We start from the raw sequence: 13,326 nt of genomic DNA on the forward strand, positions 1-13,326 counted from the left end.
TAACCACTGTCTCAAGGTCTTGGCAACCGGCCTGCAGCGAGCTGTTAAACAAATCGTGGGTGTTTGTCTCAGGCCAGTGCTGAGAAAAGGGTTCTCACAATTGTCCGAAGTTTTCCAAGACTGGTGTCATTGATGGTTTACTGGATTCTCTGCAACTAAAAGACTTCCATTTTCTCAAAAGTGTGTCTTCTAATGCTTTCTCCATTTTCATGGGAGCTGTAGGTTTGAAATAGTCGTCAAAGAATCTTGTTATTTCTGATTTTTGGTTGCAGGTTCAGTCCGGTAGGCGGTAGTAAAGAAAGATGGCCACCATCTTTTCATAGTGTTGTAAAAATCTGTCTATCTCAAATTGTGTTTTAGAACATCTGCAATCCTCCGCTTCGCATGAGCCCACCATGTGCTTTGTTTTCATCACATCCCCGCCCCGGTCAGGGGGCATCCCTGCCCCCAAACGCTGCCTGTCCAGCTTGCACTTGTCTAAAGAAATGATTTAGTGTGTAACTAGACAAAACACACGACCGAATCAGTTTCTAACATCTTTCCTCCCGAGTGTGATTTTTATCTTTGCCGTACATCTCAAAACATCCCCATTTGAACGGGTTGAAAGTTTCCACATCATTGTAAATGAACGTGAAGAGGCCAAGGCCATTGGAGTACTCTTCCTCCTCAGTTGTGGCGATCGCAAATGTGGTTCCTGATGGTAATTTCTCTATTGAAGCACGTATGGACTTTTGTGGTCTTTGGGGGCACTGGCTCCAGCGTAGGGAGTAGCCCCTCTACCTCATTATCGCAGCAGTGCACCTGATCGCTCTGATATTCTCTTTGAGGGCATTAGGGTTCTCAGCAGGAAACTTTGGGGGGGCAGCAGGGTTTTGCCATTTTGATCCCAATGAATTAGGTGTGGCCCGTGCGCCCGATGGCTCCCCTCACGTTTGCTAGACAGGATAAAAGGAGTGCGAGTACAGGAATAGGCCTTTGTTAGAGGAACAGGAGCTGTACCAATGCTAATTGGGAGAAGTAAATAGAGTCGCAACACAATGGTTGGACAATGGACAGTGTATATGATGGGAACAGATGGTCATCTCTCATGAGAATAGTGTGCTATTAAATTTCATGTTAATTTCCATTGGGAAAAAAACTGTTTGTTTTTAAAATGACAGAAACCTGAATCCCATTTAAAACCATTCACTGCCATTCCTACTCAAAATGGGTTGGGCATTTATTGTTGTCAACAAAACTGAATGAGACTTTACCAGCTTTCAGCAAATATTTTGGCCCACATACTATAAGCTAAATTGTTGGTTTGAACCCAAACAAAATAGGGTTTAGGTCAGGGGATGTTTAAGGTGCAATAGCTGGATAAGTTTGCGTTGCAATGATATTCAGCGTGGTGATGATGACCACAGGGTCATACATGAAAAAGGCCCTTTGTTCTAACACTGAGATAACTCGGCATGCTGTCGTCACAATTTTGATTGCGAGGCAGGCTTAATCTCGCGTTAAAACAACAGCCAGTGCGTCATACATGTCCCATCGCTCATTCTCTTCATCACCAAGTGCAGACAAGAAATGATTACAGAACAACCACCTGATGTTCAAAAACATTTCTCTCGGATTAGAAGTTGCACAGGATAAATTATGCACTGCTAACACTAACTCTGCTTTCCATGTTTTAGCCGTGGGGGTCCGATGAGAGAATCCTAGCTTACCCAGGGACTATACTTCTCATGAAGGTGTTTGACTGCAGGCTTGTTCACTTGTTGTGGGTCTATCAATGGTCAGAAGACCCTGCGTGATCCCCCGCTCGTATATGTAGACTGTGTTTAGCCTGCTGACCTTTAATTAGTCATCCTGCAAAGCGCACGCCTCAACTCCGGCGCGGCAGAGGCGGGTTCACTGATGGCAACGCCGCATCAGATAGAAGCATGAATAAAACATTGCTGTTACTCCCTTTAATGAAGTCTTGCCCACCGGGTGCGATGTTCAAAAATTTATGGAGTTCCCTGAGAAATTGCCAACAAGCAGGAATAATTTACAGTTCCTTGAAAGTAGGCAAGCGTCGTCGACTTTTAGGGTGAGGTTGAAGGGCCGTCGAAGTTTGCTCTCTGTTTATGCTGACGTTCCAGTCTCAAATCGCAAGTTATTACTCCTAATGAGTATATTTTATTAGTTTAAGTCAGATTAACACGATGTAGTTTTAACATTAAAAATGAGAACAGTTTGACTGACACATTGGCTGCCATTGGCGGCACTAGACATTAAAAAAATTTCAAAAGTGTTTGCGTTTCAGTCTTGCCATATATTTTAATATTGAAATTTCTGGGGGAAAAAAACCTCTGCATAATTTTTTCAGGAAGGATCTGCAATATATTAAAAAGGGCAAAAAAAAGCACATCCAAATTTCAAATATTTGCATAGCATGACAGCCAGCATAACATTTTCCTACCGGCGTTGTTTACTTCCGCTTCCACTGACTCTGACTGCGCAAAACATATATTTTTATTCTTTTGTGACACCATCGTTGTACAGCTGGATTTTTTTTGCTTGCATTTTGAAGAAGAAAAAAACCCCAAAAATATTTCCAAAAGGTTTTGGCCACCCGAGAGACTTTCCCCTTAGCGTCAATCGCTAGTTGTGACCTGCATGAAAGGGAAGATAATTGCACATAGAAGTACCTTTTGAGGTGATTTTTTTTTTCTTTCCCCTCACTTCCTTATCTCTTTTTTGCCAAAGAATAAAGAAGCGAGGACTCGCTTATGGCTACTGACCGTCACCACGGGAACGGAGCGCTTGGAGATTTGCGCCGTATTGTACTCCCGAGAGCTGGGCCCCCCTTTCGCTACGACAAGGACCTCTCGTCCGAGCGCATGTGTATGTGTGTGTCTTCTCTTTGATGTCACACAGTGCACTTTGTCCACCAGGTGCTCTACACCGCAGCACTCTTGCGCTTGGAGAACTCCTCCCGCCTGTCAGCCGCACTTTCACGCTGGCTCTTTCCACACTGTGAGCGAGCCGATCCCTGGACATTTGCTCAGCAACCTTCACTTTTATCTTATGTTATGTTTACACTTTCAGAGCCAAGGATGATGACAGATTTTCCATCACGTGGCTCTTCAATACAAATCTTTAAATTTGTTCATCACTAGTAGATCCATTTGATGTCTATACGCAGCTATGGATGGCGATGGACGTCCACTCAATTTGAAATAGGACAGTTTTTGCACTTTTGCATTTTTCTGTAGTTTGTAACATGTCAGAGATCCAAATTTCACTGGTTTACCAATGTTTATATATAGACCTAGATATGAAATAGTGATGAGAATTTTGTCATTTGCGTTTGATTACAAAATTCACTGGCTTAGCTATATTTTTATATTCAATTGAATTGAATGCTTTTATTGTCATTATACAAGTATAATGAGATTTAAATATACATGTATGTATGTGTGTGTACATATATGTATATGTGTATATATGTATATATGTGTATGTATATATATGTATATGTGTATGTATATATATGTGTGTATGTATATATGTATATGTATGTGTATGTATATATGTATATATGTATATGTATGTATATATGTGTATATATGTATGTATGTATATATGTGTATATATATGTATGTATGTATATATGTGTATATATACATATATATATGAATATATATATGTATGTATATATGTATATATGTGTATATATGTATGTATGTATATGTGTATATATGTGTACATATATGTATATATATGTATGTGTATATATATGTATGTATATGTGTGTGTATATATGTATATATGGATGTGTGTATATATGTGTATATATATGGATGTGTGTATACATGTATATATGTATGTGTATATGTAGGTGTGTATGTGTATATAGACCTAGATGCGAAATAGTGCCGTGAGAATTTTGTGTCATTTGCGTTTAATAAGTATAACATTCTAGTCAATTTAGTTTTTCATAAATGTCAGCAATGTAGTAAATTAAGTGCATACTTTTTTTTTTATTGACCTCGGACCTGAATCAAAGCCACGCTAATTTAGTTTCTTATAATCCAAAGTGCTTGGAAATCCGTCATGATTTTTTCTAAAAAGATTGAGTAGATATTTAGTTTATTTTTTTCCTGTTTGTTTTATTACCTAATATATAAAATGTTCTCTGAATTTAAGAGACCGATGTAACAAATTTGAGTTTCGCATTAGAGGTTTTTCTTTGTTCCCTTTCTTGAATGAATTACCTTGCTTGCCTTCCTTGACGAAAAGATGAAATGAAGGTTTTTAAATGCCGTTTGTTGGGGAAGGAGCTAAAGTTAGAACGCGTCGGAGACGTGACGCAGGCGCATGGCCACGGGAGATTGGAGAATGGTCATTACGGCAAATGTTTATTATCTCGCAAAGTGTCCTGGCTCATTTCATGGCTCGCCGACCCCGTGAAGGATTAGAATGAGGTTGTGTCTGAGGTGATTTGGGCCACTTATCAGTAGCAGGGGTGCAGATCTAGCGTAGTTCTAAGATGACAGCCTTAATCAAACCAGGAAGCCAATCATGGTGACCAATTTGGTTACAATCCAAGGATATTGTCTGTGTTAATGGCATAATGGCATAAACCCACCGTATGCGTACAGGCTTTCTGCTTAAGTAGTTCTTTTACCAAAGCCTGTTTGTTTTCTCATTTGTTTAACAGCCGCACAGTTGGGCAGTTGGCATCCAATTTTTTTTACAACCTCTCGGAAGACTGCGTAACATGTAAGATGACATTGCATGCAAAGAATCAATACTGAAACATTGTATCCAGAAGCGATATTTCATTGCAAAATGATAGATACTCGGTTATTTGTTTTTGCATGACCACGGATCACCAGAAATTTGTTGTCGTGGGGTAAATTTGGATTTTTCACTTCTCTTGATAGTTGAACCGACAGCATTTTTTTGGCTCCCGATATTTCGATATTGTACTGACAATGTTTAAGAAAAAAATCTTAATCATTGAATGGAAAGCTGAAAGTCCACCGCTACCAAAGAACTTCTATCATGGCTTGGTAAGACAGTGCTTAATTCATAGGTTGCCATTGAGACGGCACGAAACATTTGTTTATTGGCGGCCAACCCTTCCAATACAAATGGATTGGACGTCTACTAGTGATAAACTAATCTCAAGAGATTTATTTATTTTTCTTTATGTAGTGCCACTCAATGCTGCAGTGGTTCTTCTGCTTGACTTTGGTGCAGGCAGTCTGGGTTCAATTGCGATTGTGAGTGGTTGTTTGTCTATCTGTGTGCCCTACGGCTGACTGGCGACCAGTCTAGGGTGTAGTCTGCCATTTGCCTGAAGTCAGCTGGGACAGGCTCCAGCAAGCTGCATAACCCTTCCGAGGATGAATCAATATTTATGTAGAATCAGAAATAGTATTGATTATTTTTGGAATACCATAATACCATCATTTCAGTATGGTTACAAAAGTACTGTTAACTTTGGGTTTCTCTAAATAACTGCTGTGAATGGCTCACTTGCTTTGTTGGACTGTCGAGCGGTGATAAGCGGTCGGGCTGTGGTCCCCCGACCCTGTCACACATTCAAATATTTGCTTTTTTTTTTTTGGTATGAATCAGCCAGACATCAGACAAGTCACTATAAAGTATGCACACCCACATCCTGTACATAGGCCGGACTTTTGGTTGTCAGGGTCGAATGGATCATGGCTCGCGCGTATTTGCGCTGTAGTCCGCGCCCACATAAAAGCACAACAGGAATAGATAAGAACCAGACCCGGCCGGGTTGGCTCTGGAAGCCAAATCCTCAGCAAACCCCCCCCAGCGCTAATCGGATTAACTGAAAAGTTTTAGCGGCGTGGCCCCAAAGAGCAACAACATTTTTTACACTGACTTCCCTGACATATTTTGCCCCGCCGCCTGCGTAATCTGCTCCTGAAAGCTGCCTGGTCATTTTTTTTGTTTGAGGAAAAAGACAAACAACTTTAGCTCGCCGTGAACTGTCTTTCACCTTTTGTACGCTGTGATGTATATGTCTGATGTGTGTGAGAGGGAGGAGCAGAGGGATGCGGTCCACCCAGGTGGGGGAACAATGGCTCGCCCGTCGTCTCAGAGGAACGGTTGGCTGAACACTTGCCGGACCAGGAAAGGGCAAGAAGGAGGGAGCGAGCGAGGGAGGCAGGGAGGGAGGAAAAACGGGAGTTGTCGTAGAGCAAGGAAAGGAGATGGGGGTGTAGTCAGCTGAATGGGGGCAACTGGGCGGAGATGGGCGTATTAAAGCTCTTTTCATGCTTGGGTTGCTTTAGCAAATGCTCAAAACACGGAGGAGGACGCCAAAGTTCAGCTCTTGTTCATTGGCGTCTTTTTTTTGCCTGCATTATATTCGCAATCGGCGTTAGTGTAGTCTTGCATAAGATTAAACCAAAGACGAGAGCTTGTATAAAAGGATGGTTGCTCCAAGAATCGAAATTTCTTAAAACTATGACTCAAAACGGGTTAAAAATAGGGCCACATATGTTTCTGTACCTGTGCAATATGTCTGCTTGTCTTTCTCCGTATTAGACTCAAGCAAAGGCCACTTCACTTCCTGGAACCATTCAAACTTATATTAAAAAAAACATTTAATCAACTATCCGAGTAGTTGTTGATTCATGTGATAACTGATTAGCTCAATTATTCGCGGCAGCCTCGTTTGGCAGACATAATGGCCCTCCTTCGGAAAGCATAACTGCTTTGACGCTCTTGGATCACACTTAGAAAGATTTGGGATTGAGAAGACTGTCTGCAAAAATCCAACAGAAATGTATCAGCTCATGAAAACTATCAACAAGCACCTTGAGAAAAATGATCAATAGAACAAAATCAAAGCATTGGCTCAGCGTAAAAAGAGCTCAAGAATATCCTCCACCAAGCCGCCAAATTCAACACAACGCCAGCCAAAATGTTTTCTTTTTCACCATGAGAAAAGTAAGAGCAGCCAAGTCCAACATTGCCGTCGAACAACTTGGCTCGGGGATTCAACAGTCTGGTGTCAGCCTGGCGAGTCTGCTTTCGCGGCCAAGACGTGTCAATTGGCCAGGCGGAAGGAAGCGAGATGAAAAAGTACCCCATGTGGTGGACAAGGAGCCTTTTCTTTCTCGCACTTCTTGTTCTCGTTCCTTTTCGCGCCGAGAAAAACGGCGCTTGGGGGTCAGCGTACAAATCAGAAACTCAACCGCAATGTAATTCGTGTCCACTTGTTTGTGTGTGTTCAGTAAAGGCCGGAGTGGAAGTGACCATGCAAGAGAGCGTGGAGGTCTACTTGGGCGACTCGGCCGAGATCCAGTGCCGCTTCAACTTTACCGACCCCATTCACAATTTTTTCGTCCAGTGGTTTGTGGTGAGTCAATGTAGGACCGGCCGACAGTCTTCAAGTATGACTTGAACTCATCAACGGAGCTGGACGCCCGATCCACACAACTGGATCGGACCTCTAGCGCCACCAATGGCGGGCAACGAGTTAATCACCCAATGAATGTCAGCATCTGCAGAAAGACAAAGACAGCGGTTTGCGCACTCGCATCTATTACGGCAAATACAACACGGTTGACATCGTGGTGGACGACGACACGGAGTACAGCGGTCGGATTAATGTGACTTTGGATCAGCACAGAAGTCGGCTCATCCTTCAGGAAGTGCAACTCGCCGACGAGCGCAAGTTCATCTGCCAGGCCAACGGCGTGTCTGCCGGCGTCGACGAGGGCAAGACTCACCTTCGAGTGTTTGGTAAGCGAGCACGGCTGAGCTCCTAAATTCTTTTACATTATCGAAACTAGCTCACCAGCTTTGTTGCAGCTCCCCCGGATGCGCCAGCCATCAAGGGTGTCCAATCGGGAATTTCCGTTACCAACGAGATGCCGTCTAAGGTATGTCAACTCAGTCACGCTGACTTCCGCTACATACTTCACAGTGACTTTCGCTTCAGGTGGCAACGTGCGAGGCACGTAATGGTTTTCCCAAAGCCAACATCACCTGGTACAGGAACAGCATGCCTCTGGTGCCTTCAGCAGGACGTAAGTGATGAAAACGATACCGAAAAACTCAAAAACAGCTTGAATTCCCGTATTACAGGAGTAATTTGGTTTACTGGGGTTAGCGTTAAGGCTATAATCCCACGTTGTTAAAAATGGTTAGAAAAAGTTCAATTTACGGTCAAATACTGACTGTTATGCCGTCAAACAAACAGCAAATAAATTAGAAAAGAAAGAAAATCTAACTAGAAAAGGCCATTTCTGGAGCAAATGTGTAGGGTTTCGAGCTTTTCTGATCCACAAGCTCTTAGTGGTACTTCCCGATGATTTGGGGGCATTTATAGGTCATGGGCATGACGTCAAATCGCTCTTTTTGTTAATTGTTATTGTGGCAGTCGGGCGTGCTGACTACTGAGCTAATACCGCAGGCTAGCTTTAGTTGCCATTATGCTCTTTTAAGTTCTCTGGAAGTTGGACTTCCGTCTAACGATGAGGGGCTTTCACTGCATTCATTCATTTGTTCATTGTTGGTATCGCTTATCCTCACAAGGGTGGCGATATTTTAATGCAAATGTAAAATAAATCAAAATTCTCTGTGCTATCCTCTCCCAATTCCAATAGATTGGACATCTGTCATCATCATTACTACTGTCACTACATCACTACTGTCTGAAAGTATGATTAAAAGCAATTTTTGGCTTATTACAGGCGTGAACGTGTGGACCAGCGATACAGTGGAGCCCAGCGGCTTGTACTCAGTTCAAAGTACCCTGGAGTACCAGGTGGTAAAAGGGGACCAGAAGGCAAATTTTTCCTGCGAGGTCAGCTTCTTGGTGCCCGGCGCCATCCGGACCGCCGAGTCCAGCAGCGTCGGTGTCACCGTTTACTGTAAGTTAACGGAGAGGCTATTTCAGAATATGGCGGCCACCCACGATTCTTGTTAAAGATTACATACATTTTGGGGTTGAGAAAGTCACGCCTAAAAATTGTTTCTGTCTGCGGTCCTAGTCTTAACTTCTCTTTTATTTAAAGCCAAATTGCATGTGATTCAAATTCAAAGTGGCATTCTACCAGTTTGAGATGCTCAAGATTTGGCCAAGTGCTGTGTAGAACACATTTGAAGAGCCACATTAGCTTTGTTTTTCTCTATTGTTGTTGGAACAGTGACACAGTGGCAGTTGGAGCCAACCCAGTCTGTGCTGTCAGCCTCATGTAAATGAGGTTATTAATGGGGCTTTACAAGTCAGTCTCTTTAACCCTTCTAGGGAAAGTGACTATTTGGGGGGAATTGAAAAACAAAACAAAAGTTTCCTTAAGACCTGTCGTCCACATTGGTGGACATTGTATTTTGGGTCAAAATTTTTACATTTGGAAATTTTATTTATGAATAAGTGCAATTATTACTTCATAAAGTTCTCATAAAAACAAAATGAATATACAAAAAGCAAATTAATAAATACTAAATTAATAAGATTAATAAAAAATGATATTTAAAATAAGAAAAATTGCAATTGCATCTTTTTTTATTGATGGTTTTTTAGATTAAAAAAGTTTAAATCAATAGATTACTAGTTAAAGTTCATTTGAGTGTTTATCATAAAAGTGTCAGATGATCCGCCATGAATGATTATGGCGGAAGTTATGGACTAAATGATGTCACTTTTGATGCAAGTTGGCAAAACGAATTGGACGTCGAGCGCCGTCAATGGCAACCCATGAGTCCCCTGTAAAGGGTTAACCTGACCACATGCTTGTTTGCAGACCCGACCACCATGGTGGAGGTGTGGAGGGAGTCGCCTACGGGATTGGTCAAAGAGGGGGATACCGTGGAGCTGCGTTGCCAGGGCGATGGCAACCCCCCGCCGAACTTCATCTTCAGCAAAATTGAAGTAAGAAAGGGGGGTGAGGACCCCCACGTAGACCCCAACGCGCAAAGGCCTCTCCCGGATTGACGCAGCAGACTGGGACCGCGTTCCCATGTCAAACACAAAAATGCTGCCTTTACTATGCCAATTAGGTCATGCTGACTTGTGGTGTTAAAATGTGAGAAACAGGAAGAACATTATTAGGTTGCGCAGTGGAACTTTCGGTCAGTCGCATTCCTATTCTAGTTCAAATTGGGATCGCAACTTCTTGGCAGGGGGACTCGGCCAGCGTGGACTTGGAGAGCCGTAGCAACGTCTTGATGCTGCAGGCGGTGACACGGCGAGACGGCGGCGTCTACAGGTGTCGACTCCGAGACGACGAGGCGCAGAAAGGAGATATGGAGCTCTCGGTCAAATGTGAGGAAACGGCACACGCATAGACGAGCGTTAGGAGTAGTGGAAATAATATAAAGAAACCTGAATGTGTGTTTTTCGTTCAGACTTGGACGCCGCTGCCGTGATACCCAAAGAATCGGAGGTCATGTTGAGAGGCGAAGATTTGATCGCTTCGTGCAACGCTTTGTCCAACCTCCCCACGTCCATCGTCTGGTATAAGGTTTGTAGCTCTATGTCAGTGTTTCGCAACTTTTTGGGAGCTTGCATTTAAAGAGGCTCACCACCATCTTGTGATTTAAAACTCTGTCGCATATATTAACAATACAACATATTTTTGTCTTTGTACAGGATGGGAGAACGGTTGGGAAAGGCAACACGCTGCACTTGCAGGACGCCACCTATGAAACGGCGGGGGAGTACCTGTGTGAGGTGACTGTTCCCGAACTGCCCGGTCTGCACACCAGCGGCTCCGTCCATATAATCGTCCACGGTCAGTCGCCACAATCTCACCTCCGAAAAGGGTGCGTCATTGCAAACGTATGTATCATTCTGCCTGCCTGCCTGTGGATATACACAGGTGGTCCTCAGCTGGTGGGGGAGGAACAGGAAGTGCATCTGGAGGAGGCCCTGGGCAGGACGGTCAACCTGAGCTGCGAGGCACGTGGACACCCCGCGCCCAGCATCACGTGGATCTTTGTCGGTAGCCAGGTGACTAAGTGCTGCAATTAGGGGAAGCGACTAGGACGAGAGCCAATTGAATACCCGTTTGTCTGCGCAGAGCTGGCACGAGATTTTCAGCAGGTCAGGCGAGCACGTGACCCGCAGCGTGGTGTCGGTGGCCGTCAACTCCAACATCAGCGTCGTGTGCAACACCTCAAACGACTTTGGCATTGATGTCAGAGCCTTCAGCATCAAAGCCAGTAAGCAATGCTCAATCACCAATAATACCTCTACAAATGTAGACATGATGTCGTGCTTCAATTCAACAAGTAATGCCAATCTAGTTTGTGTGCAATCCACTAAGGGGCCGTAAAAATACTAATTTGCTGATAAAACACTAAAGATGTCTTTTCACAGAGGATAAAGTAATTATGCCATACAATGACAATTGGTTTATTACCCAATACCATTTTTTTAATAGGATTAGAACGTCCATCATTAAAAATTACATATACTATATTTAATTCTATATTAATTAACATAATTTGTTCCACTATCTTAAATACTCCTAGACCCTACAAAAACAGATAAAAGTATACCTATTTTGTATGGATTATATATGCAGAAATCTATGTATGCAAACAGAAGAAAAATAGAGGAAAATTATTTACGAAGCCATTAAAATGAATTTGAAATGCAAAGATATTTTTCAATGTGGTGGAAATGCTAGTGGCAGTTGAGTAAAGATACGTACACGCACGTAAACGTACAACTTTACAACTTTGAATGATGTTACGCGCAATCAGAACATTTTTGCTTGTAGAAGCATTTGTGTGTTGAGGTTCCACACTACACACACATTCAAATTATGTATCCCATATGGTCTAGCGGTTAGGATTCCTGGTTTTCACCCAGGCGGCCCGGGTTCAACTCCCGGTATGGGAAACTTTTGGTATGGCCGATATATCTATCGCTCGACCTTTCCAAGAAAGATCGTCACCCAAACGGTGAACATAACAGTCATCCTAGTATGATATATCGGATATACACATATACTGTATAAACCGGCTGATTGATGTATTGCTCGGCCTGTAGTTACTTATTTTACAAAACTAAATGGGACAGAATTGTACTGGAAGCAACCATCTTTGACTTTCCACTGCCATTGACTGCAGCAGATGTGCATTCCATCCACAAACATAGATTCGCTGCCATTCCTCACAGTTCATGGCTTGGACACCCATCCAAAGTGTTAAATCAAGTCTGCTTTGTGTCAATTTTTTTATTTATTTTTTAATTGCATTAAAAAGGTGTGTTGTTCTACTTGTTCACAGTTCCCCTGGTCACCTCCAGCGCCCCCTTCTCTCCCGGTAAGCCCGTCGTCCCACTCGCTCTCTCTCTCTCATTTCCAACGGCGTCTGTCCTCCTCCTCCTTCTCATCCTCATCCTCGTTTGACAACGCAAAAGCTTTGAGGACATGCCCCATGCCTTATTGATGATCTCTCTTTCTGGGACTCTCGCTTCGCCTCTCAGACGGCTCGCGGGCAGATTAAATATTCTCTTTCACGGCCACGCAACATCACAGCCCTTTGAGTCACTGAGAGAAAAATCGGGCTAATTACAGTATATTTTTCCCCAGCGCTATGCTGTCGACCGGCACGTTCCGGCGGAGGCTAAATAACAGAAAAACCCCTGACACAGGCTGCAACACTCACACATTTGATGCCAATTTTACCACCTTACAAACCTCCCGACTCAAAAAACAATAACGTGTCCTTTATCATATATAAAATTCAAAGGATATCATCGGATCGTAAGTGTGCAGTCAGTTCAATACATAGATATCACACACACATGTATTTACATGTATATGTATGTGTGTGTATATATATATATATATATATATATATATATATATATACATATATATATACATATACATATACATATACATATACATATACATATACATATACATATACATATACATATACATATACATATACATATACATATACATATACATATATATATATATATATATATATATATATATATATATATATATATATATATATATATATATATATATATATATATATATATACAGCCTGTCATGTCATGGCCACCTTGCTTGGCCGCATCTCGAAATTTTAATTGTATCGCGAGCGAATTATTCGATCGAAATTTTCGTCGTACCACGAGCATGTCGTATGAAGAGCTGTCGTATCACGAGGTACGATTGTATATGTATGTATATGTATATATATGTATATGTATATATGTGTATGTATATATGTGTGTATATATGTGTGTATATATATATATTATATATGTGTATATATGTATATATGTATATATGTATATATGTGTATATATGTATATATGTGTATATGTGT

The 13,326-nt window shown here is 42.1% G+C and overlaps 1 protein-coding gene and 1 non-coding gene across 5 annotated transcripts in view; both read left to right on the forward strand.

Moving 5' to 3' along the window:
• mcama (melanoma cell adhesion molecule a) overlaps nucleotides 1-13,326 on the forward strand; it is a 30,724-nt gene that overhangs the window by 13,044 nt on the left and 4,354 nt on the right. For 3 of the 4 annotated variants that reach the window (XM_077592084.1, XM_077592083.1, XM_077592085.1), the window contains 12 exons: nucleotides 7,251-7,375; nucleotides 7,518-7,761; nucleotides 7,831-7,901; nucleotides 7,961-8,048; nucleotides 8,715-8,894; nucleotides 9,768-9,895; nucleotides 10,147-10,288; nucleotides 10,372-10,487; nucleotides 10,616-10,757; nucleotides 10,845-10,975; nucleotides 11,046-11,187; nucleotides 12,262-12,297. In XM_077592084.1, the coding sequence (XP_077448210.1) occupies nucleotides 7,251-7,375; nucleotides 7,518-7,761; nucleotides 7,831-7,901; nucleotides 7,961-8,048; nucleotides 8,715-8,894; nucleotides 9,768-9,895; nucleotides 10,147-10,288; nucleotides 10,372-10,487; nucleotides 10,616-10,757; nucleotides 10,845-10,975; nucleotides 11,046-11,187; nucleotides 12,262-12,297 (1,545 nt within the window). The remainder of the gene's footprint in view (nucleotides 1-7,250; nucleotides 7,376-7,517; nucleotides 7,762-7,830; nucleotides 7,902-7,960; nucleotides 8,049-8,714; nucleotides 8,895-9,767; nucleotides 9,896-10,146; nucleotides 10,289-10,371; nucleotides 10,488-10,615; nucleotides 10,758-10,844; nucleotides 10,976-11,045; nucleotides 11,188-12,261; nucleotides 12,298-13,326) is intronic. The other variant, XM_077592086.1, reaches the window with a different exon arrangement.
• Nucleotides 11,801-11,872, forward strand: trnae-uuc (transfer RNA glutamic acid (anticodon UUC)). Its single transcript has one exon. It is a non-coding gene; the product is annotated as a tRNA-Glu (tRNA).

The sequence above is a fragment of the Stigmatopora argus genome, chromosome 22, assembly GCF_051989625.1.
Source record: "Stigmatopora argus isolate UIUO_Sarg chromosome 22, RoL_Sarg_1.0, whole genome shotgun sequence".
Lineage (NCBI taxonomy): Eukaryota > Metazoa > Chordata > Actinopteri > Syngnathiformes > Syngnathidae > Stigmatopora > Stigmatopora argus.